At 45.3% G+C, this 24,767-nt stretch overlaps 2 protein-coding genes across 5 annotated transcripts; one reads left to right on the forward strand and one right to left on the reverse strand.

The window, feature by feature from the left end:
* The first annotated feature begins 7,943 nt into the window (after window positions 1–7,943).
* LOC124677169 (cyclin-dependent kinase C-3) lies at window positions 7,944–12,501 on the forward strand. The gene is made up of 11 exons (XM_047213201.1): window positions 7,944–8,059; window positions 9,426–9,507; window positions 9,612–9,702; window positions 9,785–9,811; window positions 9,948–10,045; window positions 10,179–10,251; window positions 10,341–10,455; window positions 10,608–10,725; window positions 11,480–11,619; window positions 11,718–11,775; window positions 12,246–12,501. Exons 1-11 carry the CDS (start codon window positions 7,944–7,946, stop codon window positions 12,306–12,308), a joined length of 981 nt encoding a protein of 326 aa, XP_047069157.1. The 3' UTR covers window positions 12,309–12,501.
* A 490-nt stretch (window positions 12,502–12,991) lies between these two features.
* Window positions 12,992–23,991, reverse strand: LOC124677266 (respiratory burst oxidase homolog protein E-like). Of its 4 annotated transcripts, none has more exons than XM_047213419.1 (15): window positions 23,174–23,603; window positions 22,923–23,082; window positions 22,791–22,839; window positions 22,573–22,686; window positions 22,352–22,444; window positions 21,941–22,270; window positions 20,229–20,627; window positions 17,528–17,623; window positions 14,716–14,831; window positions 14,443–14,613; window positions 14,166–14,346; window positions 13,913–14,098; window positions 13,692–13,820; window positions 13,469–13,547; window positions 12,992–13,343 (listed from the first exon to the last, which is right to left on the reverse strand). In XM_047213419.1, exons 1-15 carry the CDS (start codon window positions 23,586–23,588, stop codon window positions 13,234–13,236), a joined length of 2,628 nt encoding a protein of 875 aa, XP_047069375.1. In that variant the 5' UTR covers window positions 23,589–23,603; the 3' UTR covers window positions 12,992–13,233. The 4 variants fall into 4 exon arrangements, with proteins under 4 accessions (XP_047069375.1, XP_047069439.1, XP_047069312.1 ...); XM_047213483.1 differs by having other exon boundaries at window positions 21,941–22,201; window positions 22,328–22,444; XM_047213356.1 differs by having other exon boundaries at window positions 21,941–22,265; window positions 22,347–22,444; window positions 23,174–23,378.
* Between the last annotated feature and the right edge of the window lie 776 nt (window positions 23,992–24,767).

The following is a 24,767-nucleotide window of genomic DNA, read 5'->3' on the forward strand; positions in this document are numbered from 1 at the left end:
CTCCTTATCTTAGTTTTGTGTTTTGTTGTGCCAAGTGAAGCCTCTAATCGAAGGTTGATACTAGATTTGGATTTCTGCGCAGAAACAGATTTCTATCTGTCACGAATCTAGGCTGTTTTCTCTGTAGGTAACTCATAAAAATATGCCAATTTACGTGCTTGTTCCTCAGATATTTACGCAACTTTCATTAGTTTTGAGTTTTCTGATTTGAGCAACGGAAGTATTTTATTAAAATTCGTCTTTACTGGCTGTTCTGTTTTGGCAGATTTTGTCTCTGTTTTTTGCATTGTCTCTTGTGGACTTTAAGCGAGGTTTTCTAGACGTAGAGGGCTGTAGTTAATGTTTTATTGAGTTCTTGCAATGTGCCACTATAGGACCAAGGTGGATTCAAATTTTTTGAGTACTAACCCCTCTAATGAAGTTTATGAGAAGTTTGGTGTGAAGGAAGTTTTCAAGGGTCAAGAGAGGAGGATGATATATGATCAAGAAGAGTGAAAAGTCTAAGCTTGGGGATGCCCCCGTGGTTCATCCCTGCATATTTCAAGAAGACTCAAGCGTCTAAGCTTGGGGATGCCCAAGGCATCCCCTTCTTCATCAACTTATCGGGTTCCTCCCCTGAAACTATATTTTTATTCGGTCACATCATATGTGCTTTACTTGGAGCGTCTGTGTGTTTATTTTTCGTTTTGTTTATGTTTGAATAAATTCGGATCCTAGCAATCCATGTTTGGGAGAGAGACATGCTCCGCTTTTTCATATGAACACTTGTTCTTCGTTTTACTTTTAATGTTCAATGATAAAAATTGGAAGCTACAATACTTATTTGGTTGGAAAAGGAAAATGCCTCATATGTCTTGGATAATTTGACACTTGGCAATTGTTTTGAGCTCTCAAGTAGATCATGATTAAGTTTTTTTTTCATGTAGTTTAAACCTATTAGTGGAGAACTACTGTAGAGCTTGTTAAAATTGGTTTGCATAATTGATCTCTCTTAAGGTCTAGACATTTTCTGGTAAAAGTGTTCGAGCAACAAGGAAGACAGTGTAGAGTATTATAATGCTTGCAACATGTTCTTATGTAAGTTTTGCTGTACCCGTTCATACTTGTGTTTGCTTCAAACAACCTTGCTAGCCAAAGCCTTGTACTGAGAGGAAATGCTTCTCGTGCATCCAAAACCTTGAGCCAAAACCTATGCCATTTGTGTCCACCATATCTACCTACTATGTGGTATTTCCTGCCATTCCAAGTAAATACTTCATGTGCTACCTTTAAACCTTCAAAATGTTTCTCAATTTGTGTTAATGTTTTATAGCTCATGAGGAAGTATGTGGTGTTTACCTTTCGATCTTGTCATTTACTTCGGACAGACTCTCACCAATGGACTAGTGGCTTCATCCGCTTATCCAATAATTTTGCAAAAAGAGCTGGCGCGGGGTTCCCAGCCCCCAATTAATCAACTTTCATTAATAATTCTCTTCACATGTTTTGCTCTGATTTATCAGTAAGCAACTTAATTTTGCAAATAGACACTCCTTCATGGTATGTGAATGTTGGAAGGCACCCGAGGATTCGGTTAGCCATGACTTGTGAAAGCAAAAGGTTGGGAGGAGTGTCATCCATAAATAATAAAACTAAAATACATGTGTAAACAAAAGAGAAGAGGGATGATCTACCTTGCTTGGTAGAGATAACGTCCTTCATGGGAGCCGCTCTTGAAAGTCTGGTTGATGAGGTAGTTAGAGTGCCCACTATCATTCGTTGACAACAACAAACACCTCTCAAAACTTTACTTTTATGCTCTCTATATGATTTCAAAACTTAAAAAGCTCTAGCACATGATTTAATCCCTGCTTCCCTCTGCGAAGGGCCATTCTTTCACTTTATGTTGAGTCAGTTTACCTACTTCCTTCCATCTTAGAAGCAAACACTTGTGTCAACTGTGCATTGATTCCTACATACTTGCATATTTGCATTCATCATATTACTTTGTGTTGACAATTATCCATGAGATATGCATGTTACAAGTTGAAAGCAACCGCTGAAACTTATATCTTCCTTTGTGTTGCTTCGATGCTTTTACTTTGAACTTATTGCTTTATGAGTTAACTCTTGTGCAAGACTTTTGATACTTGTCTTGAAAGTACTCTTCATGAAAAGTTTTGCTATATGTTATCTATTTGTTAGCAACTATAGATCATTGCCTTGAGTCACTTCATTCATTTCATATGCTTTGTAATAGTATGATCAAGGTTATGTAAGTAGCATGTCACTACAGAAATTATTCTTTTTATCGTTTACCCTGCTCGGGACGAGCGAGAACTAAGCTTGGGGATGCCGATACGTCTCCAACGTATCCATAATTTACGATGTTCCATGCTTGTTTTATGACAATACTTACATGTTTTGCTTGCACTTTATAATGTTTTCATGCATTTTCCGGAACTAACCTATTAACAAGATGCCACAGTACCAGTTCCTGTTTTCTGCTGTTTTTGGTTCCAGAAAGGCTGTTCGGGCAATATTCTCGGAATTGGACGAAATCAACGCCAAACCTCCTATTTTTCCCGGAAGGCTCCAGAACACCGAAGAAGAGTCGGAGAGGGGCCAGAGGGCCACCAAACCATAAGGCGGCGCGGCCTGGCCTGGGCCCGCGCCGGCCTGGTGTGGGGCCACCCTGTCGCCCCTCTGACTCCGCCTCTTCGCCTATTAAAGCCGTCTCGATCTAAAAACGCGATACCTCTTGACGAAACTCCAGAAAGACTCCAGGGGCGCCGCCGCCATCGCGAAACTCCAATTCGGGGGACAGAAGTCTCTGTTCCGGCACCCTGCCGGGACGGGGAAGTGCCCCCGGAAGCCATCTCCATCGACGCCATCGCCTCCATCATGCTCCGTGAGTAGTTCCCCCATGGACTACGGGTTCTAGTTGTAGCTAGTTGGTATTCTCTCCCCCATGTACTTCAATACAATGATCTCATGAGCTGCCTTACATGATTGAGATTCATCCGATGTAATCGGTGTTGTGTTTGTCGGGATCCGATGGATTGTTACGTTATGATTGTCTATCTACAAAGTTTGTGAAGTTATTGTTGCTGCAATCTTGTTATGCTTAATGCTTGTCACTAGGGCCCGAGTGGCATGATCTTAGATTTAAGCTCTATACTTATTGCTTAGATTGTATCTACAAGTTGTATGCACATGTCTATGTCCGGAACCAAAGGCCCCAAAGTGACGAAATTGGGACAAGCTGGAGGGAAAGGCTTAGATATGAGGATCACATGTTTTCACCGAGTGTTAATGCTTTGCTCCGGTGCTCTATTAAAAGGAGTACCTTAATTTCCGAGTAGATTCCCTAGAGGCCCGGCTGCCACCGGCTGGTAGGACAAAAGATGTTGTACAAGTTTCTCATTGCGAGCACGTATGACTATATATGGAAAACATGCCTACATGATTAATGATCTTGATATTCTGTCTTAATGCTATTTCAATCCTATCAATTGCCCGACTGTAATTTGTTTACCCAACACTTGTTATTGGAGAGTTACCACTAGTGTAGATCGCTGGGAACCCCGGTCCATCTTTCATCATAATATACTTGTTCTACATGTCATTGGAAGTAGTATCAACTATTTTCTGGTGCCATTGCTCTCATATTACTGCTACTTGCTGTCGTGTTATCGTTACTACTGCTCTCATATTACTCGCTGCTTTCACATCACCCCCGTTACTAGTGCTTTTCCGAGTGCGACTGAATTGACAACTCAGTTGTTAAGGCTTATAAGTATTCTTTACCTCCCCTTGTGTCGAATCAATAAATTTGGGTTTTACTTCCCTCGAAGACTGTTGCGATCCCCTATACTTGTGGGTCATCAAGGTGGAGAAACAGAATGAGCAGAGTTAGAATGTTGATCTGATTCCGAGTCTCTGTCAGAGGAACCCACAGTTCTTTGAGATCCTGCGGGTTCACTCTCAGGAACGGAGGATTCTTGCGAGTCGTCGGTGACAACGGTTCGCTCATCCAAGTCCCCACCTTCAGGTAGTGGGGGAAGAAAAGAAAGAGATCGATGGTTCTGTAGTAAAAAAACACGATAAGAAAAGAAAGTTAAAACACAAAGGAAAAATAGCAGCAGTCAAAATATAGAAGATACAACTCGAAAGAAAGAACTTACTTCGGGAAGGGCGTGGCTACCACTGAACGGCTCCACGCGGCAGGATGAAGGGACTTCATGGTTCTTGCTCAAGGAGGTGAAGCGACGGACAAGCTTCTCCAAATCTTTCAGAGGAAGATCATCGGAAACTCTGTCAGTGCCTTCAGCACCCGAGTACATCCAAAGGGGTCTTTTGCGAGCTTGCAGGGGCTGTACTCGAATCCGAAGAAAGTGTGCAATGATTTGCACACCCGACAGTTCTGCCCCGTTAGTGTTCTGAAGCTCTTGGATGCGAGTAATAAGAGCGTCAGTGGTTGCCTTTTCTTCGGCTGTAGCCTCTGCATCCCATGACTTGCGCCTTTGAATTTCTTCGACAGCGTCAAATGGCGCAAGACCAAATTCCTAGGCACCCGAAGACTCATCCTTGGCGTAAAGCCACCTCCTGCGCCAGCCTTGGACGGAGTCGGCGAACTTCACATCGAAGTATCCGACTTCGGGACGGACACAGATGCAGACACCACCTACGTGTTGTAGATGACATTTTTCGAGTTGTTGCGGCAGAGGTAGAAGATGTGTTTCCAGAGGCCCCAGTGAGGATGGATGCCCAGGAAACATTCACAGAGTGTGATGAAAATGGAGATGTGGAGGAGAGAGTTTGGGGTCAGCTGGTGCAGTTGGATCCTGTAGATAAAGAGAAGGCCACAAAGAAATTCGTGAACGGGAACAGAAAGGCCGCGAATGTGGAAATCGACAAAAGTTACCCAGAAACTGATAGGAGGATGAGGAGAACTCTCGTCTTCGGGCATCTTCATGGCCTCCTTGTTGAGCAGGCCCATCTTCTTCAGCATCTTGTGGACCTGCGCGGAGAGTTTCGACCTCTCCCAGCCGGAGATCTTGGCCTTCTCCACGCGTTCTTCAGTGCCTGGGCACGGTTCTTGCACTGCTTGGAGCGCGGCGCCATGGCTGGAGGTACGGTGGAGAAAAGAGTGAGAGAAAGAAGAGTGCGTGCACAAGGTGCTCGAGAAGGAAGAAGGGCAGAGAGAGAGGAGATGTGCGGCGCAACGAAGGGGATAAATGAGGACAAGGGTTCAATTTATAGGAAGAAGACGATGCGTTCAACCATCACATGAAAAGAGGAGAGTTCCGAACCCTACGCGTGTCCAAAGGGTAGAATGGTCTGACCGCTTCAATTTTACTGGAGGGAAGTTACTGCGCGCGTACCGGGAATTCCGGAGGACGTGTGCGCCCCACTTGCGCGACGTGTCGGAGGTGCAGAGTTTCGGACCCACGGAACAATGGATTGCTAGGAGTTGTGGCTTCCCAAGGTGGCCATACGTGGCTATCGTCAGCAACGACATCATTGTTAAAAAAGTTTCGACTGGTGGAACAAAATATAGTGGGAAGAAAATTTTGAGATCTAAAGAAGTGCACGGTTAAAAAGAAAATTCGGGAGCCTATGTTCAGATGCAAGCACCTGTTCATATGCTAAGGGGCTACTCTTATCAGAAGTATTGTCTATACTTCTGATAAGATGACGAGGAGAAAGGAAAAATACAGAGTTGGTCAAAATAACAAAAGTTGAGCCTACAACCAAGTGCAAACACTCGGCTGTAGCCTCGGGGGCTACTCCCATCGAGAGCGCTGGTCACGCACCCGATGAAATATGAGGAAGAAGAAAGAAGAGAAAATAACAAGACAATATAGAATTGTAGACGAATTTTCATCGTACATCTTCGAGTTACACATAACTCGTCATGTACTCCCATCGGGAGATCAAGATATTATTTCACGAATCAACTCGAATAAATACACAATTCCAGCAGCCGACAAAGGCACTCGATAATATATTCTCAGAGCGCGTCCGCCGCGGTAAAAACTCTGAATGCCGTAACTCGAAAGAGATTACGAAGGTAAGTCCCAAGGATCTATCCTGTGTGGCGTGGCATCGCACCCGAATGCGCTCTCCCACTTTATTTGTATCAGTAGATGCGAAGAAAAATCGCAACCGACGTGTTAGGTACTCGATAAAACACAGCTGGGATTCGGTTCACGATAAGTCCTTAAGCGGTGCGTGTCGAATTACGCCAGTATCCCAAGTTCGAGTCCATGGACTTGAGCTTGAAGTAGGTTTATGCGGGTTTGCCACAAGAGCAGTTAACTGGTACCTGATCCGTCAGATGAACCAACCCCATTTACCATTATCCCTGTACAAAATAGGCATTGAGTAAAATATTCGTTATGAGTCAAAGGTTTTATATGCGACTCAGTTCTACGATGGAGATTTTACTCGACTCTGCGATTCAAGCAAAATCGCGGGGGCTACTGACATAGGCATGCCGAATAAGGCATCCGGATTATCTGGCAAGGATATGAGGCCCATGACCCGAAGCTTTCAAGACCTAGAAGCCCGGAGAATTTCGGATAAGAAATATAGAGTTGTATTAGGAATTATGTAACGATACGGGAAAGGCCTAACACGCCTTCCCGCAGTTTGTAACTTATACGACACGAAATCCCTCAACTCCACCTCCTATATAAAGGGGAGCCAAGGGAAGAGAAAATGATCGATTCATTGTCAATAAAACCACCATAACTTTAATTGAAACACCTTTGTCGACCGAAATCTTCGAGATCTACTTGCCCTCTACTTCTTACGAAACACAAGTCTACAATCTGTAGGCATTGACAAGTTAATACCTTGTTAGTGACAATTCCAGAAATTCGTCCTTGATAGGGATCGAACTCTGGTCGTTGGAGTGCGCCACTGCGACCCCAACCATAGCCCACGCCGTCAAAAAAAATGTTGCATGATCATATCACAGTTCCAATGCAAGTTTTCACATCGATTTTCAAGGAAGCAATCACCACTTATGTGTCAAAGGTTGGGATGTGATGCCTCCAGAGAACTATGGATCCTCCCCATATTCGCACATGAGAACCATCACCAATGTGCCAGATAATCCCTTATTTTGGAACCTAAGTCCTTTTCATATACTTCTCCACATATATTACTCGAAGAAACTGAGCACAAAGGGAATTGGGAGCTCTTCTAGGCAATCATAGCGAAGCCAGATTGATTAGTTCCTTTTTTTTTCTTTTGAGATGATGAGGAAGAGGCGTTTTTGCACCTAGGAGCATATGCTTTCGTTTTTTAAAATGAATTTTAAATATAGTTTAAAATGTATAAAAAAAACTGAACAAAAAATTGACGCGCATGTGCTCATAAAGTCATTTCGCGGAAAACTGACATTTTTGTGTCGTGTGCAAAAAAGACAAATTTTGATGCTTAAAAAAGCTTTCACAAGATATTTCTTTATCTTTTTCACACCGGATATAAAGAATGTCAATTTTCCACGAAACTTGGCATGCTTATATGTCGATATATACACAACAAATTTTGGTTTTTTGATATTTTAAAATGTTTTCTCGGGTATCAAGAGAGCATATACTCCCAAGTTCAAAAGTAGTTTTCCGGATGATTAGTTCTTTTTTAGCTGCGAGAAAATATTTTTTTTATTTAGATCATGGGGAACGGCTTTTATTTTTACCACGCACGGCCCGGCCCATATCGGGCCCGGCCCATATCGATCCGATACAGATAGACCGGTCCGTGTGACGGCGTGCATTCGGCAGACTAAGCCCATACAGTAATAATAACTAGAGAAAAATCGCTCGCTTTTTGTTCCTCCTCGGGTTCCGCTGTCTTGCCGTCGCCGATTGCCAAAGCGCGGCGCCGACCAGCCGCTACTCCCACCAGACCGCCGCGCGGCCTCAGCTCACATCGCCCCACCCACGGCCATGAGCGGCGAGGAGGCGCCGCTGGGCGCACTCCACCTGGCCGAGTACGCCCCCGCCGGCGCCCGCACCGTCGACTGCTTCCAGCGCATCCGCAAGATTGGGGAGGGCACCTACGGGTGAGCCAAATCCTTCCCTCGCTTTCTGCTCTATTTCGTGCCAACTGCAACCCCTCAGCAGGAATCGAGCCAAATCCTTGTTGCCTGTACAAAGCAGGTTATTTCACCAGATTTCCAAAACCAATGTCTGAGTAGGGTGGAGCACACTAGATGCAGCAGGTAGAGATTTACTTGTGTGGGCTGTGTGGCCAAGAGCCTGACTGCGATCCATTGAATTTGGATGGAGGCTTGGAGTGCTTTATCACTATGTCCATGGCTTCGACACTCCATTCCTACCACAATATAGCTTTTGGAGTGTATACAAGAATGAGGTTTCACTTGGTTAGGCAACAGTTGAGATCATCAAAAACTATTACAGCTTATTTTATGTCCTTCTACTTGGCTGTTTATCTTTCTTTTTCTGAGGATTGCAGTCAAATGCACACCCTTTTACCACAAGGAGAAGTATTGTTCACATAATTGTTTTTCAACTATATCACAGTAGAGCTCTAAATGGCATCCACTGTACTCTACAAATGCGTCCTTCCCCTCAACAGGATATTATTTTAGGCATTCCTACTCAACTCCAAAATGTTTGCACCATATTGTTTCACAATCAATTGATAAACCAACACTCAAGTGCAAACTTGCCCTCTACTCACGACCTGTAACTTTCGTTTTCATTTGACTCATGTAAAGTACGCTTTATAACAAGGACTGGCTATATTATTTGTAGAATAGCAAAACGTTGATCCCCATTTTATGTATTTAAACAAATTCAAACAACATCAATTGCAAAATGTGAGTATGCAGTACATCATAAGTCTGGGTATCAAGCAGGATCTCGCCTTTATATCCCACTTCTGGTTCTTTTGAAAAAATTTAGTTCAAATTTCAAGCAAAATTTTTAACTAGAAATCATCAAATGAACTAGAAGTGGGATATAAGCGGGATCCCACTTGCATCCCTACGGCCAAGAACCTTTTTTTTTCTGCTAATGACAGGGAGGCATTATTTTCTGATGGAGCGTTTTAATGATTTATTACTATGTCCATGACTTTGAAACACTCCATTCATACTCGAGAAAGAACCCAATATAGTTTTTTGAGTGTACAGAAGAATGAGGTTTCACTTGTTTCGGAAAAAATTGAGATTAATCAACACTATTACAGCTTATTTTCATAAGGTGGATGCAGATGCAATTTATTGGTGTAAAGTTTGTGAAGATGATGTTCATGAAGAATATGATTTTCAATATAAATTTGTTTCCAATATAATATGATTTTCCTTCTGAGCACTGCAAGCCGGCAATACAGTTTGGATTACATTTACTTATCTGTTTTTAAGCCTAAGTGGTTATTATTGTTCCTTTTCCTGCAAATCTCAGCGAGGTATTTGAGGCTGTGGATATCATAACTGGGGAAAGAGCAGCACTTAAGAAAATTAAACTGGATGATGGAAAAGAAGGGGTAAGCCTTATGATCTCAGCAAAGCCGATACTACTCTTTTATTTTGAGAACATCATTCTTTGATGCACATTTATACACCTCTGAACTGTTCAGTAACTTTGTAGTTTCCACGTCAAATTTTGCGTGAGATTAAACTATTAAAAAAGCTGGATCATGCGAACATCATCAGGTTGAAAGAGATCGTAGTTTCTCCTGGTAACAAATGTTCATCTACTCATTTCTAGATATCCCAGAGTAGCAGAAGTGCACTTGCCAATGATGTTTAATTTTTTTTCAGGTTCTGTGCATGGAACAGGAGGATCAGGTTTGTTGGTTTATGCCCTGTTGCCTATATTCTTCATTTACATGGCACATGCTTTTAAGTTTTGCTTATTTAATTATCATGTTCTGACACTTTACTGGTGCAAGGTCATCGATTAACCTACGTTAAACATATGCAGATGATTACATGTACAGGGGAGATATATACATGGTCTTTGAATACATGGACCATGATATGAAGAAAGTCTTGCACCATAGCATACCATCTCAAGTCAAGGTACTCTATTATACTTACTGAAGAAATATGAACGCCAGCTTCCTGGACTAAGCTCATCCAACCAGGTAACATGTTGGTGCACCTCTTAAGAATGGCCTATTCATTTTTTTTTGCCGAATTCCATTTTCTTCAGGTTTATATGGGGCAGCTTCTGAAAGGATTGCACTACTGCCATGTCAACAATGTACTTCATCGTGATATCAAAGGTTTCTTGCGTTTGAATATGAATTCAACTTGCATCTCCTTAGTCAATTATTATACCACCCTCATCATTTCTTTGTTTGTGAAACTGTAGGGGCTAATCTTCTAATAAGTGGTGATAAGCTGTTAAAGATTGCCGATTTTGGCCTTGCGAGGCCATTTACCAGGGATGGAAGTTTCACAAATCATGTGATCACTTTATGGTACCGGTAAGTTGAATACAAAATTATGGAAAATACACATTGCAAATTCATTTCCCCAACTTCTTAAGAGACTTATATCTTCGTTTTTCTATCTCCATGTGCTGACGTGGGAAACTGGGCATCATTTCAACTCGCTTAATTCGACAAATTATTCATAGACCCCCAGAATTGCTTCTAGGTGCTACAAATTACGCTGAAGCTGTGGATATTTGGTCTGTTGGTTGCATATTTGCAGAATTTTTGCTGAGAAAACCACTCTTTCCAGGCAGAACTGAGGTATGGTGCCCAGTTTTGCCTTCTTGCTTTCCTGTTACTCTTATTGCTATGGGATATGATTTGTCAATTACATTGCAATAATTAGTTTACACAGCATCTTGAACTCAAAAAACAACAGGTATTCGTTTCTTATACAAACTGAAACTGTTGTTCCTATGTATCTGCTGTCTTGCTTTGCTAATTCATATCTATCTATCTTTCTTCTGTTATACCCTTTTCTTACTAGTGTTCTCCATTTAAAAATCTGTAGAATATTTGTTATAGTTGAAATATAGGAACAAGCCCTCCGATTCATATTACTTGTCGTTGAAAGGAGTGATAGACAGATTAAAATATGTCTAGATACATCCATATTAGCGACAAGTAATATGGGTTGGAGGGAATAGAAAGATATATGAAGATAAATACATCCGTATCAATCATCTAAATGCATTCCTTCATTTGGACCAACATCGTTTAACATATGCGATATTGATGATATGGATTATTTACCATATCTTGCAAGTTTTTTCTTAGATTTGTGTCAATTGACCAACTACTATATGTTGTGAATGATGTTTACTATTTATTCCATCTAATTCTAGTGCCTATAGCCCTTGGTTGGATCATTTTTCTCCACTCCTGTACTCTAAACATACCAACATATTTGGTGCCATTGGATATAGCCTTATTACTTCCTGAAAAAATATTTTTAGTGCTCAATATTCAATATGTTTTGACATAGAAGCTTGACAGAAGCTTTTATGTTGTTTAGCAAGAACAACTGTCAAAAATATTCGAACTCTGTGGATATCCAAATGAAGACAACTGGCCAGGCGCATCCAAGCTACCACTGTACAAAACTATCAATCCTGCAACTCCGACCAAAAGACGCCTGCGAGATATACTTAAGAAGTAATCCACCTGCTAGCGGTTATCACCTCTGTATTGATGGCAGTTTCATTTTTTCCTATTTAGTTGAATATAATGAAGAAATTTACTTTCATCTCCAGCTTTGACTGCCATGCTGTGGAATTGATTGACCGCATGTTGATCCTTAATCCTTCTCAGGTATGATGTCCTTTCTTTTCATTACTACAGTTCTATAGGATTTTATTTTTGGTGTTGAGACTTTACAGTTCTAAAGGACATAGCTGCCTGCTAGAAAATTGGAGAATTAGATGTTGAACCTTAGAAATATCCTTGCTCGAAGACTTTATAATTGGTGCCCAGAGATACCAAACTGATTTATTTGGAAAGTTTAGCTATTGCATACATCTATAACACATCTGTAAAACACTGAAGGTTTTGTGTTTTAGAAGTGCCATGCTTCCACCTAAATACTAAATGAAGTATCAAAGTATGGGGCAACATTTATGAGATTCCACATGAAGGGGCAATTAATATAAATTATGTATCATTGAAAGAGAACATGACTAGAAGAATCAGTTGACCTATTTCTTACATCAGAACTTTTATAGGTTTTTCACCTGTAGGCCTTGAACCAGTCTAATAGTTTAGCACCTTTCTTTATTCTGCAGAGAATTTCTGCGCAGGATGCTCTTAGTGCGACATACTTCATCCAGTATGGCGAAGAAACTTAGAGTTTCTGTTGTCTATGGCGGATTAAGCTCCTTGACTAGGTGTAAGTACTGAAGACTTGTTTCTTGTAGTGATCTTGGATTAGGGCTAGGGATGAATTTATTAGTTCGGGGTCTTTTTTAGCTTAAAATATATATGGATGTGGTGTATATTATAATTGCGACAGACTTTATTTAACTATTAACTTATCCAGAAGTTATGCTTCATTTAGTTTTATACGGTAAACAACGTTTATGGAGATTATATTAAGTTCTATCGACTACAAATACTGCTCTTAGGAGCTACGCTGCTGATGATATGCTACTACCAGGAATCCAATATAATACTCCCTCCATCCCATAATATAAGATGTTATTACAACCAATGTAGGAGTATATTGGCTGTAATAACATCTTATATTGGACGGAGGGAGTAGTTAGTACTATGCTTGCACAGGGGATGCTGCTATCATCGTAGCACATGGGACACCTTTTCGTAACATTATCCAAGTAAAGGTGAAGATCCGATTACTCTAGGCAGGCAAACATGAACTTTGAACTGAATGTGGATACATCGTCCAAATCTCCATATCGGTGGCCTCAAGTCTATTTTATGCTTAACATCCGATTTTTCTTTTTTCTTTTACGAGTAGCTAAAGTTAATGCTAGCTCCGGTCTTGTTTAATTGACGTGGAACATGCATACATCCTGCACTAGCTAGCCTTCACTCTGCGTCGATTATATCCGAACAGAGGGAGTACATGCATATCTGGACAGAATATTTCTCCCTCTCATATTGTTAATAAAAGTGCTTCTAACTGCCCTCTTTCTTGTACTATTTACATTTACAAATGGTGAAGAGGGTAAGGTTTCTTCAAAAAAAAAACATTGGTTTTTTATATTAATATCAATTACTATGGCTACCAGGGCTGTTCTGTATTCTATCCCATCAGAAGTATTCCTTATGGAAATGGAAGCGAGTCGTCGTCTTGTGGCTCATGTCAAGTGATAGTTTCTTCAGTTCTTTTGCTAGTGTGGGTTTCCCACAGTAAAAAACCCCTGCATGCATAAACAACTTTTGTGATCAAATGATACAATTGACCAATGCTCGACACTGGGTATTTTCAATGCCTACTTGGCCATCTTTTAAGGAAAAACTGGCAACAAATTGGAGCAGATCATACCAACTGTCGAACTTGGGTGCTTGGAAGCAATTCTCGTGAATTCTTCCTTCCAGTTAGGCCTTGCAAAATGTGTCCTGACCTGTCAGGAGTAGAGAAAAGATGTTCAATTCCCTTCAACTTCTTCAACTGATTTTGTAGTTCACCAGTTGACAAAACTTTAGTATGCAAACATAATTTTGTTTGTGTACTACTATTGATTTTATCATATGACAAGCGGTGGTACCCTGGTGCCTGATACTATGTCTACACCATGCTTCGCATGGTTCAGGGCTTGCACCATTGAAAGCAAAGTCGTCCTTGCATCACGCTCCTCATACACACTTGTCAGATAGTTGTGGAGCTCTATGATACCCTGGTTGCAACCATGCATTAGAACAACATCAAGCATCATCAGTAATCAGCATTGCAAGAGGATCCATTGCACAGAAGGATCAGAGGAGTCACCTTCTTGTCCATTTCAGCAACCTCGTCCATCACCCCCTTGAACCATTCGAATGATCCTGGCTCCCTTGTAACCCAGTAGAAGTGTGCACGACTTGTCCGATACACTCTCCTTTTGTTGCTGCCTGCTGTTGATACACTGAAGGTGTTACTGATATCCTCGGACCTACTGGTCTCCATTGCTATGTCCTAAAAGATTCAAACCCTAGGAACAGTTAGGCAAGACAATGCTGCAGAAAGATGAAATGTGATCGACTGCTGATGGAAATCGTGCTACCATCAGTTCATCAGCCAGCTTAATGTTGTTCAGCAGATCTCTTAGAATGCTTATGAAAGGTGTCGCGCCGATTCCAAGGCCAACGAGAAGCAAAACATCATAGTTCCTAAAATCCTGTGCCGGAGCACCATATGGGCCGTCGACAAGCAACCTCGGAGGACTGCAGCAGAGATGAGACATAGCTCAGCTCCATATCCTTGAGGCAAGCAAAGTACGAACTAACAGAGAAGCAGGCATGACAAGGAAATGCACTAACCTCTTCTGTTCTGCCATGCCTAGCTCTCCAAATGATGCTCTTCTGGGCAGGCATGGCGAGAAGTAGTTCTCAACAAAAATATGCTTGAGCTCTTGTGTCCAGTCCCCCCTCGTCTGGATATGAACACTGATGTAGTCGTCTCCAGGAGCTGAAGTGATGGAAAAAGGGTGCCTGAAGCAAAGGTGTAAACATAGAAAAAATGCCGGTGATTTACTTAGAGCACAGGAAAGTATACCCAAGGAGCAATGGTGACATAATGAGAAGATGACAAACCATTCAAAAGGAGAAACAGTTGGACACTGAAGGAAAACATATTGTCCACTTCTGTATCTGAAACCACATGGCTTTGACATTGTAATGGTCAACACATTTCCTGGTAGAAGGCACACCTGAGGGCATCAAATTAAGTAAGAACATGAGCACTTCTTCGCCTAATTTCATTACTTGGCACTAGTAAATAGAAATTTACAATGTATGCCATGCTTCGTGTTTGTCCTTGTTGTCTGCCTGAAGTCAGTTACTCAGTTTCAGCCTTAAATGGTTAAGAAATGCATTTGATATGAAGTTATTGAAGTGATTGACGATTCCACAAATGCCCTGTTAGGTATCGCATGTTAAATATCCTAGTGCCAAAATGAACTAGCCACATGACCTTATCCTACCCATCCACGTGACAATATCCGCCATATCATTCTGAATCTTTCCATCGCCCAACTTAGACTTTAGGGCATCTCCAACCGGGCGACCCAAACGGACGCGCTGGGCCGTCCGTTTTGGGCCGTTTGCGTGCCCGAGCGGACGCGCGGATAGCGCCCCGCGTCCGCGCGTCCGTTTGGGTCGCGCGGTGCGCCCAACGCGGCAGATTTGGGTCGCGGCGCCATATGGTATGTTTTTCTTGTAAATTCACTAGAAAAACGCAAAAAAATATTATATAAAATATATAAAATAGTACAAATGCTCAAAATGTATTACACATTACATAGTCCATGTAATCAAGGATAAAGTATTATTGAAATAAAATGAAAAAACGATACAAATGCTCTAGGCTTCGGGATTTCCTTCATCATTGTTGTTTGCAGCATTGTTGCCTACGTGCTTGCCACATGTGCTCGACCAAATCAGCTCGAAGCTGGTTGTGTACAGCTACATCTCGAATTTCATGGTGCGCATGAAGAATGTCCTGCAATGATGCCGGAGCTCCTTGCCGAGGAGTAACCAACTCTCCTTGGCCTTCCCAGTCAATATCAAAGAGTGAATCATCCCGCTCTACCTCAACAATCATGTTATGCATGATTACACAAGCGGTCATCACCTCCCACAGAGTTTGCACATCCCGGGCTCGCGCAGGGTGTCGACGATAGCCCAACGAGCTTGGAGGATGCCAAACGCCCGCTCGACATCTTTCCGGGCTGCCTCCTCGCTCTTTGGCAAACCTTGCCTCCTCGCTCCGAGTTGGGGTTCCAGATTGTCTTAACGAGTGTAGCCCAAGGTGGATAGATACCATCAGCAAGGTAGTACCCCTTCGTGTAGTGGTGGCCATTGATCTCAAAATCCACATCGGGGACCGACCGTACGCTAGCCTATCAAACACCGGAGAGCGCTGCAAGCACATTGATGTCATTGTGCGAGCCAGCCATTCCGAAGAATGAGTGCCAAATCCATGTGTCATGGGAAGCAACAGCTTCAAGAATGACTGTGCACCCCTCAGAATGGCCGCTGTATACCCCTGCCAACCAAAGGGGCAGTTCTTACACTCCCAGTGCATGCAGTCTATGCTGCCAAGCATCCCAGGAAAACCCCTGGTAGCGTTGATCGACAACAGATGAGCTGTGTCCTCTGCATTAGGTTGCCGGAGGTACTCTTCTCCGAACGAACCGATCACAGCTCTGCAGAACCTGTACATCGATTCCAAGCCGGTTGACTCACTCATGCGCGTGTACTCATCTACGAAATCACCGGCAACGCCATATGCGAGCATCCTAATCGCTGCCGTGCATTTCTGGTACGAAGAGAGGCCTACCTTGCCAATTGCATCCACTTTCGCACGAAGTAGTCGTCGTAGATCTTCACGGCATCCATTATCCGGCGGAACAGCGGCCTGGTCATCCGAAAACGACGGCGAAACATGGGCGGCACGAACAATGGCTTCGGTTTGAAGTAGTCGTTGTAGAGCTGGTCGTGGCCGCGTTCTCTTTTGCGGTCCAAGGCGGCCGCGCGCCCCGGCAAGGACCCCCGATGCACGGGGATTTGCGAGACGACGTGCTCGTGGATGAGCAGCGCGAGCATCCGTGAAAAAATCGTCGTCGGACTCCTCTTCGACGACGTGTCGATGAAGTTCTTGAAGTAGTACTCGTCGTCGCTGTCCACCATGATCCGAAAAGGGACACATTTTAGATCGAGCATTTGACCGAACACCTCGCAGGCGGAGGCGATCCAAATGCTTCGTAGCGACCTGCGAAGCGGCCGTCTCGGACGACGTCCGGTCCGGATACACGGTGCGGGAGAGCTCACCTCCGGCGGAAACGGCGCAGCTGCGAACGGCGGGAGGTGTCGCGACGGTGAGAGGACAACAGCGCCGGCGGCGGCGTCCCCGACTTCGCTACGACGCGGCGAAAGCAGCGCCGGACCTCTACCTATGCTTCCGCCCCGCTTGCCGGCGTCTCGACGACGATGGCCGGCGGCGACGCGCTCCCAAATCGCCGGTCCGTGGGTGGCGGCGGAGCGGTGGGGAGATGTGGGCGACGGGCTTGTGTTTTGGGAGGCGAGACGGGCGGGCCGGGGCGGACAAGGGAGGACGCGAGCGACCAGCCTTTCGCGTCCGCGGCCACGCAAACTCGTCCAAGATTTGGGCCGGGTTTGGGTCGTCCCGGACGCCGCGGCCATCCGTTTTAGGGATGGGTCCGCGCGCTGGGCCGCGGTTTTGTCCGTTTCGACCCATCCGGACGCGCGGGCGCGGGATGGGTCGCCCGGTTGGAGATGCCCTTAGGGCGCAAATTATTATCCGGAATGGTGATTGATGCTTGGCATCCACATCAAAGAAGCTTACAGATTTACCTCAAAAAAAAAAAAGAAGCTTACAGATTACCTTGAGGATCTTGACTGCTTGGGCCTTGGAACGGAAGGCTCGTAACGTTCGTTCACCAACGTGAAGGACAAACGGCACAGCAATGTACATCCATGTCTGCAGGCCACCACATATATCACACCGTTAGCATCAGATTAATGGCCTGATCGACAGAAAACTGTTTAGACTGAAAATGCAAACATGTTGCATTTTTCGAAACTGTCAAAGTGTAAAAAGCAAGGAAGGCATTGGCCTCATAGGAAATTTGGAAGGAACAAAACACCCGTATCTTCAAGAGCCAATCATTGACTAATATCGTACAAGACTTCCTAACTAGGACCATTAGCATGCAATCCCCAGACACCACATGAGCATCTCCTAACTCTATTAGCACAAGATTAGTATATTTTAGCCATGACGTTTGGTTTCCCTGACAAAACTCTTGTAGTACGATACTTTATGCAGCGGATTGCACTTTGGTTGGCTGGCACCACGGGTCCATAAGCAGACTATATATGATTGGGCGTTGGGGTGGAGCACACGCGATTGAATTTCTGGTTGGTTGGTATCGTCGTCATCGATCGGGCGCACGGGCACGGGGAGAGACAATGGCGCCGGTACGGCGTGATGGATCGAGTCCGCCCGTGCGCCCGTGCTGGACGCGAACACGCGACGAGAATTGACCAGCAAGCAGGGCGTTAATGGCGAGCGGATATGCTCTGGGGCTTCTGACGAAACCACGCCACCAACCGGACATGGTGTCCGTCGTGTCGTGTCGACGTCCGGCGTGCAGCGGCCAGGGGTGATGTGGTCGCCCGTACGTACTGGTGATACAAATACTCCACTGGTGAGCAGCTATGTACACAAGAACCCATGAGAGGTTCGATTGCGACGCCATCCAGGGGGAGCTCACGTCTCCGCGACAGCGATTTTGCACTCCTGTACACTTGCGCGCTGCACTGCACTGTGCACTAGTATAAGATAAGGGTACCAACAGCTTTGGTATAGACTACTCTTTGGCATGCTTTGGCGGCGCCAGTTTTAGGTTCCCTGATCCGATTGTAACAATGTGGCAGTTCGGAGAGTAGGCGTTAGTGGAGACCTGCTACCTCTTGTTGACAGTACAACTTTAGCTTTCTTAGCACCCTTCTATATAATTGGTAGACTTTTCAATGGTGTATTCTCGAAAAAGGACTAAGCATACTTTGCAAATACAGCATTATATATCTTAGCTCTAAACAGAAATAAAAATTACTCTGGAGAATTCTAATTCTACTAAATATGTGACTAAGATGACATCTAATATATTCGAGGATTTATTTTCTCATGATTGCTTCGTCATGACTTTGGAGATTGTGTCTATTTTCTGCCCTATAGTTACTCAACTACCGTGACATCTAGATGTCTTGATTACCTCCATGACATTGTGCATTATGTTGTTGCAGAGACCATATATACTAATGAAAACATGTTCGAGAGGGGTCTTGAACTGAATTCATGTCCTAACCAATTTAACCGTGAAACGAGGTGTGCCAGGATGGCTGGCATGTGTTGATACTCCTCGCGCGCCTGCATTTGAGCTCCTCCAAGCTCGTAAACGTGAGCTGTGCACACCAATTTCCTCATTCAAAAACAGCCCGTTGCGGGTTAATTTTTTACCGGTACGGCCAATCAATTTTTCTTAATCAACCTAACCAAAATATGAAACTCACGAGCTAGATATTACATGCTTATGTTTCGGAATGGAGGTAGTAATATATTTCAACAATGTACCAAGTTAGTTCCATCTAGTCGTCTAGCACAAAAGGCAAAATAAAAGAACAAAAATATGTGATACTTGACAAGGGATCATCTTAACAAAGATAACCCGGTCAAATGAAACGGACTGGATACGGGTAGAAATATTAGTAAACAAAATGTTGTTCCTGTGACGCGATGGAGGGTCCATTTGACACCTCTTCAGTCGTTCTTTCCCTCATTTGGCATGTCATTTTCTAAAATGGCTTTAAATATTGGTCCACCACGTAGTAGCTAGAGTATCTTCTTTGTGGATTATAAAAAGTGTGTGAGTGGGTCTTTGCAATTCCACATTTTGGTTTAAGTGCGCTAGCTGTTGGTCCACATAATATAATGTTATCTTGATCCATAAAAGGATGTCATATATTTATCTAAATTTGAATGTGTCACTATTACAACGAAAGTGGCCATTGAAATTTGGGTAAAGGCGGACCAGGTTTTCTGGAAAGGAAAAAAAGATAGTGCTATTTTAAAGTTTTAAATAGAACTTAAATAAAAATTTGCATGTATAATATGATTGTACGTGGCCTACATAAAAATGACAAAACAATATATTGACCAGAGTTAACTGTTCAAACAATACAAATATTCATTTGCTCTTTTGTGTGTGTGTGTGTGTGTGTGTAGGCCATAATACGATCGTATTTTCCTCGAAATCTACACAAGTAAGTATCAAGATAACACGTACATGAGTTGAGTTATTTCGAAATGAAATGAAACTTTTGAAAGGACGACCGAAGCAGAGAATTGTCGGGGTCACCATCGAATCGAAGTCGAAGGTACACGCGCGCCGGAGTTTACCAACAAGCGATCGTGATTTACAGTAGTAGCAACAAAGCCAGAAGACAGAAAATAAACGCAGCTGAAATGGAAAGCGAGGCGTGAGCTAGCTAGTAGCTAGGAGGTGAATCACGTACGTACGTACCGTTCTCTGGTGCCACTTGCTGACGAGGAACATGAACCAGCCGTGGACGAGCAGCAGGAGGTAGACGACGACGAGCAGGTGGTGCGAGTACCAGAAGGCGTTGAAGCCGGCGAGGTGGCCGAGCGGCGGCGGGAGGAGCCGCCGGGTGGACGTGGACGCCGCCCTCCGCAGCGGGCGCGCCGCCAGGGTGAAGGACACGGCCATGAGCACCACCATCACGATCCCGGTGACGCCCACCACGCCGGACATGAGGTGCCGGTACGTCGGCTTCTCCTCCCCGAAGAAGCCGGCCAGCAGCCGGTACTCCTCCGGCCCCGATGCGATCAGCCGCGGGAAGTCGCACGCCAGATGGTTCCCCGCGTGCAGGCAGATGCCCGTCGCGATCGCCATCGCTATCATCTTGAACAAGTAAACAAGAAGAAAGCAAAGAACAGTCACCCGGCCACATAATTAGCATCTCATATACTACGTACGTACATCTGGGAATTTCAGATTCTTTTAATGAAATGAGGCAAGAGATTTCTTATATATTTTCGTGGTCATTTTTCAAAAGGTTTGAAATGAGGGCAACGTTAGAGTCTTTTGCCACCAATCCACCACGAATATGGTCATTGCCAAAATCAGGGATGAGGCTCGTGCTTGGTGTTTGGCCAACGTAAAATGTTTTAGTTATAAGTTCGGTTGCAATCATCATAATTTTAAATACCGAGCAAAGACATTTAGCGACATCACGTGAAAAAAGCAATAGCGCACCGCTAAACCTCCGTTATAGCAACCTACTTAACATGTTTTTTGACCTTTTAGCGCCCTAATATTCTTAGGGCCATGCTGTGGAGAATGCCATGATGTTGCTATAGAGTATTTTAGTTATATGCCAGTCGCAACTAAGATTTTGAATCGCATTTAAATAAATTGAACTTAAAATAGTTTACGCAATTAAAAATATTCACATAATAATAAATAATTTATCCAGTATAAGATTATGTAGATGATATAATTTAATTGTTAATTAAAATAAGAATTTTAGGATTCTTTGATTCAATAACCTTTAACAAATCATATTTCTTCGTTAGAAAAACTGATATAACGAGTTTTATGATTGATAAAGTCACTACAAACATCTCGTTATCGACGGAAACTTTACCTTCCACTGAAAATATTTTAGCATATAATACGCACCCTGCATAGTTCTTTCATCCAAAACCTTTAACAAGTTATAATTTTTATTAGAAAAAACTGATATAATGAGTTTTAAGATTGACAAAGTCACTGCAAGCATATCATTATCGGCGGAAACTTTACCTCCCACTAAAAATATTTTACATTTTTTTAAAACACTAAGATATCAAACCTAAAGTGTCGGTAACCATCCAAACACAGGTACTGAACAAAGCTGAGTTTTGACTATGAGTCAACAGCTCCGTGATCTTGCGTACCGGTGCATTCGGCCTAGTAGAGTGGGCCTAGATGCGCAGTGCACGACCTGGACCGCTACCATGTCATGTACACGCCCCGGGAAGGCTTGGTGGTCACTCACACTCGGCCAAACCGCAGGACATCCAATGATCCAAAAGCGGCCGGACGCACGCGCATCTCGGTCGCCGGCGCCTCACCGCCATATTCATAGACCGACAGACGGCGACCGTCTAACGACCTGACGTCTCTTTGATCGGACAGATATACTCATGAAGGAAGAAAGAAAGCAACTTTACCTTGTGGAAGGCGATGCTGTCGTCGAAAGGGACGAAGAAGCGCGCCCAGGAGGATCGGAGCCATGTGAGCGTGATGCGGCAGACGGGGAGCAGCACGAGCGCCATGTTGAGCTTGAGCGTCTCGGCGGCGCCCTTGGCCGTCGGCAGGCAGTACCCCATCACCTCGAACGCCACCGACCGCCGGTACTGCGCGAACTTCCACGCGAACAGCGCACCCATCGCCGCCGCCCACAGCGCCACCACCCACGCGCGACGCCACCCCTCCTCCGCCGCCACCCGCGCCCTGCACGCCGCGCGCCGCGGGCTGATCCATTTCCGCAGCCAGCTCCTCTTCCGTTGCCCCGGTGCCGTCGCGGGCTGCTGATCATGCTGCGCGCCTCCGCCGACGCCGATGTTCTGGCTCCACTGCGCCGCGCTGCCGCTCCCGCCGCTGCGGCTGCTGAGCGGCCGGCTGTAGCTCATGTACGCGTCGCGCTGCAGGAGGAGCGCCTCCAGCTGCCATAGCTGCATGCATGCGCGCCGTGCGTGCGTGCGTGTCAGGTAGAATGCAAGTATTTTTGGACGGGTGCAATACATACGTGTATATATATACGGACGGCGGAAGTGCGTACATACATACGTACGCCACGTACCTCGATGTAGCCCAGGTCCTCTGGGTCGAGCTCCTCCATGATGAGCAGCGCGTACTCCTCCGCCTGCTCCTTGAGCTTCGACAGCTTGTTCGCCGACGCGCTCAGTACGATCAGCTGCCATCAGAATCCAACGGTAATTAACGAGAAAGGTAACTTACCCGGCAATTGCAAAACTTGCTTACGGTAGTAAAAAAAACATGATCCTCACTGTTACTAACCTCCTGCACTTCCTCCCTCGTGATCCTCCCGTCCACGTTGGTGTCGACCCTGAAAAGAAGCAAGAAACGCATGACACACCTGCCTGCACGGATTGGAGAGATCGATTAGAAGGAAGGCATGATTGTACGTACATGTCGAAGAAGATCTGCAGGCGGGCGTCGAAGCTCTGGTCGGAGATTTGGAGCCAGAAGTCGTGGAGCTCGTCCTTGCTGATCCGCTCCAGGTTCAGCCGCCGCCGCCGCGCCAGCGCGTCGAACACGCCCACCGCGAACTCCTTGGAGTCCACCATCCCTGAAACCAACAATCATCACTTCGATCGAGTCCTGAAACGAACTGAGTCGATCTCACGGGCAGAGTGGGGTGCGGCATGCACGTCACGTACCGATGCAGTCGCCGAAGTCGTCGCGGGCGAGGAGGCCGTCGCGGGACAGTTCGTTGAAGCGCTCCTCCACGCTGCCCCACAGCGCGGTGGCCTCGGCGGAGCCCGTCGCGCGGCTGATGAACCGCAGACCCTTGAGCGCGCGCCTCGCGCCGGACCGCGACCGGTTCACCCGGGCCTGCACGCGCCGCCGCTCCCGGGCGGCCATCACGGCCGCCTCCTGCCGCGGCTGCTCGGGCAGAGGCGACGGCGACCGGAGCCACGCGAACGTCCTGCGAATCCTCGACGACGTCGACGAGCTCCGGCTCAGGCTGCGCCCGCTCCCCACGGGCGTTTGCATCCCGGCTCCTCCGGCCAGCAGCGCCGCGGTGGGCGTCACGCTGCGCACCACCATGGACTCCTCGTCCAGCTCCAGCATCACCTCCACCAGGTCGCTCTGGTCGGCCAGAAACTCCGGCAGCATTCCGCCCATGGCGCCCGACGTCGACGCGAGGAGCTCGTCGCTGTGCGTCGTGATGAAGGACTCGCTGTCGGACGCCTCGGTGTGGTCCTCGCCGAGGTAGTCCGCGATGCGACGCAGCCCGAGCCGCCGCCCGCTGCCCAGCCCTCGCGACGGCGTCCACATGGCCGACCGGTCACCGCGCTAGCTCCCTCCCTCCCGCTGCTGTCTTCTCTATCCACGAAACATACTACCCCTGTAGGCTGTGGACCTGTGGCCGCTGCTCTGCTCTGCTCTGCTCCGCCTCGCGCGGCAGTATAATGTACTACTCGACTACTCGTCGTCCTCAAGTGAAGCTGGCCTGAGGCGAATTCGATGTATATGCTCGATCGGTGACGGTGGTTGGGATTCGGTGCGCCAAAGACAGACTCGGACGATTCCAAGAGGGCCAGATAAAAGTAGGCCAACGGTGGGCGTCGTGTGATGCGGGCAGGGGGCCTTCGATCGATCGGACGGCTGAGGCCACCGAATGAAACTATGCAGGACAATAACAAAAGAGCTTGTTTATGTACTCACTCCGTGCATAAAAGGATATCAAAAATTTATCTAAATTTAAATGTATCTAATTATGATTTTTAGTGCATAAATACATTTAAATTAAGATAAACTTGCAACATCCTTTTCAGAATGGAGGGAGTGTTAGATATTAGATATCTCTCTCTCTACCCCAATACGTATACCTCTTGTATGACCACGGTGAGGGTTTTTTCCCATCCATATAACACGTACCCGCTGCCCCGAACGGGGTCATGGTTTTCGCCCACAAACATGGTATCAAAGCAATCCTCTTCCACCAACGTCTAGCACCTCCATCACGATCCAAAAACCTAACTGATCGTAGCATCGAAGAACAAGCAGACCCCTCCTGATACAAGGAAAATCAAACCGAAAACCCCAGTCAATCTAATTCCCGTTTGTAGCATCCCAAAAATCCCAAAGAAAACACGCCAACCTCTCAGATCGTAGCACCCCGAAAACGAAAACCCAACTCTGATCCCTTCGATCGTAGCATCCCAGAACCCAAACAACCAACGTTGATCGTCTTTCATAGATCATAGGACCCAAAATCCCAAGAAAACTAGATCAAACAATCCACAA

The sequence above is a fragment of the Lolium rigidum genome, chromosome 1 (assembly GCF_022539505.1).
Source record: "Lolium rigidum isolate FL_2022 chromosome 1, APGP_CSIRO_Lrig_0.1, whole genome shotgun sequence".
In the NCBI taxonomy this organism is placed as follows: Eukaryota; Viridiplantae; Streptophyta; class Magnoliopsida; order Poales; family Poaceae; genus Lolium; species Lolium rigidum.